At 39.1% G+C, this 6,770-nt stretch overlaps 2 protein-coding genes across 2 annotated transcripts; both read right to left on the minus strand.

Annotated features, from left to right (window-relative positions):
• Positions 1-2,667: 2,667 nt before the first annotated feature.
• On the minus strand, positions 2,668-3,295 carry LOC137278800 (shematrin-like protein 1). Its single transcript, XM_067811310.1, has 2 exons — positions 3,007-3,295; positions 2,668-2,690 (listed from the first exon to the last, which is right to left on the minus strand). Exons 1-2 carry the CDS (start codon positions 3,293-3,295, stop codon positions 2,668-2,670), a joined length of 312 nt encoding a protein of 103 aa, XP_067667411.1.
• A 2,847-nt stretch (positions 3,296-6,142) lies between these two features.
• On the minus strand, positions 6,143-6,770 carry LOC137278801 (shematrin-like protein 1). The gene is made up of 2 exons (XM_067811311.1): positions 6,482-6,770; positions 6,143-6,165 (listed from the first exon to the last, which is right to left on the minus strand). The coding sequence occupies exons 1-2, from the start codon at positions 6,768-6,770 to the stop codon at positions 6,143-6,145; spliced, it is 312 nt and encodes a 103-aa protein (XP_067667412.1).

Raw genomic sequence — 6,770 nt, forward strand, 5'->3', positions numbered from 1 at the left:
ATCAAATTTGGAGGACTCAATCAGTATTGCAAATAGTGGCCAGTAAAAGTTCAAAATCACCGAACAGCTTTATATCCTCACTACTTCTCATCAAACAGTAACGTGAAATATTGCTTTTAAAGGGACAGACTAAAAGCTACATAAAACGCAAAGCATCTGATACTTACAGAGTGTCTTGATTAGACGACAAATACTGGTGTAGAGAGGCAAGAACAGTGATAGCCAGCACTTCAAAACTAGACGTTTATATACATCTGCATTCAGTTCACACCCGGAATTGAATTATTACCAGTAGATTATCTAATTTCAGCTCTAATTGCAACTCCTTCATTATTTTTCATAGTTGTTCCGTGTTGCTATGCCTTCGGGGATTATGTCCAATGCAATGTATGTGTGTAGGAGCGGGCGAATGATTGGGGAAGTGATTGCAACACTGACAAATGAGCCGTGACGTAATTATGCCCATTTAAGTGGTTTCCAGTGTATAAATATTAGCATCACCAGTGTCATTGTCTATCCAGTCTTATTGGCAAATTTCTTTCCATCCCTAATCTGAAAGGAACGTTTTTACCACACACAAACTGGTTAATGGGTACTAGAATTATAATTTGTATCCTGAACGACAGTGTGTAATTCATTTCTCAAATGGTTACTCGATAAACTAATCATTTTGTAAAACAAAGGCATTCCCATATCTGCCTACATAGAGACTTAATTACCTTCTACATATATGGTCCCGCCATTCTTTTCTTTCTCATATGTTTGTATCAAATGCATGGCTTTCGGAAGAGCTCATCATTTTGCCCATATATTTTCAAGAATTCGGTTTGGGTTGGTTCCGTGTTGCTGAGCTGTCAATCCTTATCATTGATACTCATCCTACTTCTGTTGTGTGGATAATAATTAGTTGACTTCCACTACAACTACTCTCTAGCATCAGTTGACATACAAATAACAGACTCATAGTTCTTATTTGTGGTACAACCAATATATTAGATATGATGTCTCACGCTGTTCTCTCTCTCTCTCTCTCTCTCTCTGTGTGTGTGTGTGTGTGTGTGTCTGTCTCTCTCTCTAACTCTCACTGTTCTCTCTCTGTGTCTGTCTATCTATCTTCCTATCTGTCTGTCTCTTTTTTCTACCTCTATCTCTCTCCGCAGGACATATGTACACCCTTGTAGTTGCGGATTGACAAGAAGTTGTCACGTCATTCAGGCATCGCTCTCAACATACATTCCATAATTTACCGAATATCAGTACTCATTGTGTACATGTTTCTCAATATTCGATTGAAGCATCCATGATGCACTAATGTATAATACGGTGAAATACAGTGTAGAAATTCTCACTTGTCAGGAAGAGATTTTAATTGATTCATATGCCGCGTAATCTGCAGATGAAATATGCAATTCACAGACGGTCCACTCGTGTGTCACAGTAAAATGTGGATTTCGTCCAGGAGGAAGAAGTATTTCATTGGTTACAAGGAAACGAGACAGTAGCTCTTAAATAGTCTTCATATATCATAAATACTGCAAAAAGAATTATGCAACTGAAGGTATGGCTAGTGATTCAGTGTTTTGTTTAAGGACACGGGAAAAGGGTAAGTGTAGAATGGTAAAGCTACAGGTGGGTAGGTAGGTAGGGGTTAGTACGGTGGTATGAGGACACATGACAGATGTTTTGACTGGACATTGTCATTTTTGTACAGATGGCATACAGATTCACGTTGGCAGAATGTCATCAATAGCATATTTCATGGACTTCATGTGTTATAGTGTGTGTTATGATGGTATAAACGTAACATGGACACGGGTAAGGACACAGATGTCCATCGGGCTGCTTGAACACAGGGCGTCAAAGCATGAGTATGGAAATATTTGGAGTCATCTTGTCTTCCTTTGGTTGATGCAATTACTTAAACCGTTTTGAATTTGACAACAAATACCTGCTTCCCATATGCCAGTCCAGCGTGAAGATCGAGGCAGCCAAAGTAAATAAAAGCGATACAACCATTTTCATAATCATGGCATTCTTTACTATGGCATAGTCCATTACACGATTCCAACAGTATTCTTAATGTACAGTGATAAGAGATAATTCATGTAAGGAAATGTATTGTATATAAAGTCTTAATTGGTTGTTTATGCTTTGTGTAGCCCACTGCAGTGATTATGATATGAACTGTATTGATTTTCAAAGATTATAAAGTATATTTTAAAACACTTTACACGTTGTACATTCAGGACAACTCTCGTATGACTGAAATGTATTTATCAAACCAAATTAATCAACGTGATAAATTGAAAAAGATCAACCTGGAGAGGTGTCATTACAGACGTTCTAAAACTACCACTCGATTTGAAGTGACTTCTGTAATCTACTAAGGTAGCTTCAAAGAAAATGCTCCCCCACGCTCGTCTCCCTTACCATCTGGGTGATAAACATGTATGGTTTTCATTTAATTCTTGGTATATCATTGTGCCCATGTGATTCCCTCAAAGGGAAAGGTTCTTCTTGTGCAACAAAAGTCCATCTGTGCAGTGAATAAGAGAAACAAGATTTTGTTTTGATGACTGTGTTTTAATGTGACGTATTTCAAAGCATATACAATAAATAATGCGCATATTGATGATATAGATGAATTGTGACAGTAGAACAGCAGTCTTAGTAGTAGCCATATCCAACACCTGAAACACAAAGAAGAGATATAAGAAGAAGATGCTTATTGTCAATTTCACAATGTCATTTCTTACGAGTTGTTATCATTTACATATTGCCTCATCCACACTGATTAGATGTTTCACATATGACGAATTAAAGTGTAAAATGACTCTCTTAAAATATGTCCAAGTACTAGCTAAACTGTACATTGACGGGTTATGATTATTCTCAGTACGCATTTTCTAGTGTCCCCCGCCGTGATAACGCTGGAATATTGCTAAAAGCGGCGTAAAACCAAACTCACTCACTCACTATTCTCAGTACAATCATATTGGCATTTACCTTTTCCCAAAGCTCCAATTCCTCCGTACACTCCTGGCAGTCCGTAGCCTCCAAATACACCACCAAGGCCGTAGCCTCCGTACACACCGCCAATTCCGTGGCCTCCGTACACACCTCCAATTCCATAGCCTGGGTACAGACCTGGCACTCCATAACCTCCGTACACACCTCCCAATCCGTAGCCACTGTAAAGGGCAGCCTTTCCATACAGTCCAGTCATGCCATAGCCCAAAGGCTCAGCAAAGGCAGTCACAGCCAAACAGGCAACGAGGGTGATAATTTTCATCATTGTGGAAGGCTGAAAGGGAAGTTTACAGTTTCACTCATTATCAAAGTCTACTCACACTTCTTACACATTTCCTTCAACGAAATCGGCACTTCATCCTACTCACCGTCGGTATTTTACATTTCTCGTTGTGTTGGTTGAAACAGGACTTTCGCTGCTCGATTTGACCCAGAGTTCATGGATCGCAAAACAACAATCAGATTTGGGGGACTCAATCAGTATTGCAAATAGTGGCCAGTAAAAGTTCGAAATCACCGAACAGCTTTATATCCTCACTACTTCTCATCAAACAGTAACGTGAAATATTGCTTTTAAAGGGACAGACTAAAAGCTACATAAAACGCAAAGCATCTGATACTTACAGAGTGTCTTGATTAGACGACAAATACTGGTGTAGAGAGGCAAGAACAGTGATAGCCAGCACTTCAAAACTAGACGTTTATATACATCTGCATTCAGTTCACACCCGGAATTGATTTATTACAAGCAGATTATCTAATTTCAGCTCTAGTTGCAACTCCTTCATTATTCTTCATAGTTGTTCCGTGTTGCTATGCCTTCGGGGATTATGTCCAATGCAATGTATGTGTGTAGGAGCGGGCGAATGATTGGGGAAGTGATTGCAACACTGACAAATGAGCCGTGACGTAATTATGCCCATTTAAGTGGTTTCCAGTGTATAAATATTAGCATCACCAGTGTCATTGTCTATCCAGTCTTATTGGCAAATTTCTTTCCATCCCTAATCTGAAAGGAACGTTTTTATCACACACAAACTGGTTAATGGGTACTAGAATTATAATTTGTATCCTGAACGACAGTGTGTAATTCATTTCTCAAATGGTTACTCGATAAACTAATCATTTTGTAAAACAAAGGCATTCTCATATCTGCCTACATAGAGACTTACCTTCTATATATATGGTCCCGCCATTCTTTTCTTTCTCATACGTTTGTATCAAATGCATGGCTTTCGGAAGAGCTCATCATTCTGCCCATATATTTTCAAGAATTCGGTTTGGGTTCAACTTGGTTCCGTGTTCCTGAGCTGTCAATCCTTATCATTGATGCTCATCCTACTTCTGTTGTGTGGATAATAATTAGTTGACTTCCACTACAACTACCCTCTAGCATCAGTTTACTTATGTGTGGTACAACCAATATATCAAATGTGATGTCTCACGCTGTTCTCTCTCTCTCTCTCTCTTTCTCTCTCTTTCTCTCTCTCTCTGTGTGTGTGTGTGTGTCTGTCTCTCTCTAACTCTCACTGTTCTCTCTCTGTGTCTGTCTATCTATCTTTCTATCTGTCTGTCTCTTTTTTCTACCTCTATCTCTCTCCGCAGGACATATGTACACCCTTGTAGTTGCGGATTGACAAGAAGTTGTCACGTCATTCAGGCATCGCTCTCAACATACATTCCATAATTTACCGAATATCAGTACTCATTGTGTACATGTTTCTCAATATTCGATTGAAGCATCCATGATGCACTAATGTATAATACGGTGAAATACAGTGTAGAAATTCTCACTTGTCAGGAAGAGATTTTAATTGATTCATATGCCGCGTAATCTGCAGATGAAATATGCACTTCACAGATGGTGCACTCGTGTGTCACAGTAAAATGTGGATTTCGTCCAGGAGGAAGAAGTATTTCATTGGTTACAAGGAAACGAGACAGTAGCTCTTAAATAGTCTTCATGTATCATAAATACTGCAAAAAGAATTATGCAACTGAAGGTATGGCTAGTGATTCAGTGTTTTGTTTAAGGACACGGGAAAAGGGTAAGTGTAGAATGGTAAAGCTACAGGTGGGTAGGTAGGTAGGGGTTAGTACGGTGGTATGAGGACACATGACAGATGTTTTGACTGGACATTGTCATTTTTGTACAGATGGCATACAGATTCACGATGGCAGAATGTCATCAATAGCATATTTCATGGACTTCATGTGTTATAGTGTGTGTTATGATGGTATAAACGTAACATGGACACGGGTAAGGACACAGATGTCCATCGGGCTGCTTGAACACAGGGCGTCAAAGCATGAGTATGGAAATATTTGGAGTCATCTTGTCTTCCTTTGGTTGATGCAATTACTTAAACCGTTTTGAATTTGACAACAAATACCTGCTTCCCATATGCCAGTCCAGCGTGAAGATCGAGGCAGCCAAAGTAAATAAAAGCGATACAACCATTTTCATAATCATGGCATTCTTTACTATGGCATAGTCCAATACACGATTCCAACAGTATTCTTAATGTACAGTGATAAGAGATAATTCATGTAAGGAAATGTATTGTATATAAAGTCTTAATTGGTTGTTTATGCTTTGTGTAGCCCACTGCAGTGATTATGATATGAACTGTATTGATTTTCAAAGATTATAAAGTATATTTTAAAACACTTTACACGTTGTACATTCAGGACAACTCTCGTATGACTGAAATGTATTTATCAAACCAAATTAATCAACGTGATAAATTGAAAAAGATCAACCTGGAGAGGTGTCATTACAGACGTTCTAAAACTACCACTCGATTTGAAGTGACTTCTGTAATCTACTAAGGTAGCTTCAAAGAAAATGCTCCCCCACGCTCGTCTCCCTTACCATCTGGGTGATAAACATGTATGGTTTTCATTTAATTCTTGGTATATCATTGTGCCCATGTGATTCCCTCAAAGGGAAAGGTTCTTCTTGTGCAACAAAAGTCCATCTGTGCAGTGAATAAGAGAAACAAGATTTTGTTTTGATGACTGTGTTTTAATGTGACGTATTTCAAAGCATATACAATAAATAATGCGCATATTGATGATATAGATGAATTGTGACAGTAGAACAGCAGTCTTAGTAGTAGCCATATCCAACACCTGAAACACAAAGAAGAGATATAAGAAGAAGATGCTTATTGTCAATTTCACAATGTCATTTCTTACGAGTTGTTATCATTTACATATTGCCTCATCCACACTGATTAGATGTTTCACATATGACGAATTAAAGTGTAAAATGACTCTCTTAAAATATGTCCAAGTACTAGCTAAACTGTACATTGACGGGTTATGATTATTCTCAGTACGCATTTTCTAGTGTCCCCCGCCGTGATAACGCTGGAATATTGCTAAAAGCGGCGTAAAACCAAACTCACTCACTCACTATTCTCAGTACAATCATATTGGCATTTACCTTTTCCCAAAGCTCCAATTCCTCCGTACACTCCTGGCAGTCCGTAGCCTCCAAATACACCACCAAGGCCGTAGCCTCCGTACACACCGCCAATTCCGTGGCCTCCGTACACACCTCCAATTCCATAGCCTGGGTACAGACCTGGCACTCCATAACCTCCGTACACACCTCCCAATCCGTAGCCACTGTAAAGGGCAGCCTTTCCATACAGTCCAGTCATGCCATAGCCCAAAGGCTCAGCAAAGGCAGTCACAGCCAAACAGGCAACGAGGGTGATAATTTTCATCAT

The sequence above is a fragment of the Haliotis asinina genome, chromosome 3 (assembly GCF_037392515.1).
Source record: "Haliotis asinina isolate JCU_RB_2024 chromosome 3, JCU_Hal_asi_v2, whole genome shotgun sequence".
NCBI lineage: Eukaryota > Metazoa > Mollusca > Gastropoda > Lepetellida > Haliotidae > Haliotis > Haliotis asinina.

Excerpts from the sequence above, each read along its gene's own strand:
- LOC137278800 (XM_067811310.1), bottom strand. The coding sequence starts at position 3,295 with ATGATGAAAATTATCACCCTCGTTGCCTGTTTGGCTGTGACTGCCTTT. Across the intron at positions 2,691-3,006 it reads AATTGGAGCTTTGGGAAAAG|GTGTTGGATATGGCTACTAC; the intron begins GTAAATGCCAAT and ends TTTGTGTTTCAG.
- LOC137278801 (XM_067811311.1), bottom strand. The coding sequence starts at position 6,770 with ATGATGAAAATTATCACCCTCGTTGCCTGTTTGGCTGTGACTGCCTTT. Across the intron at positions 6,166-6,481 it reads AATTGGAGCTTTGGGAAAAG|GTGTTGGATATGGCTACTAC; the intron begins GTAAATGCCAAT and ends TTTGTGTTTCAG.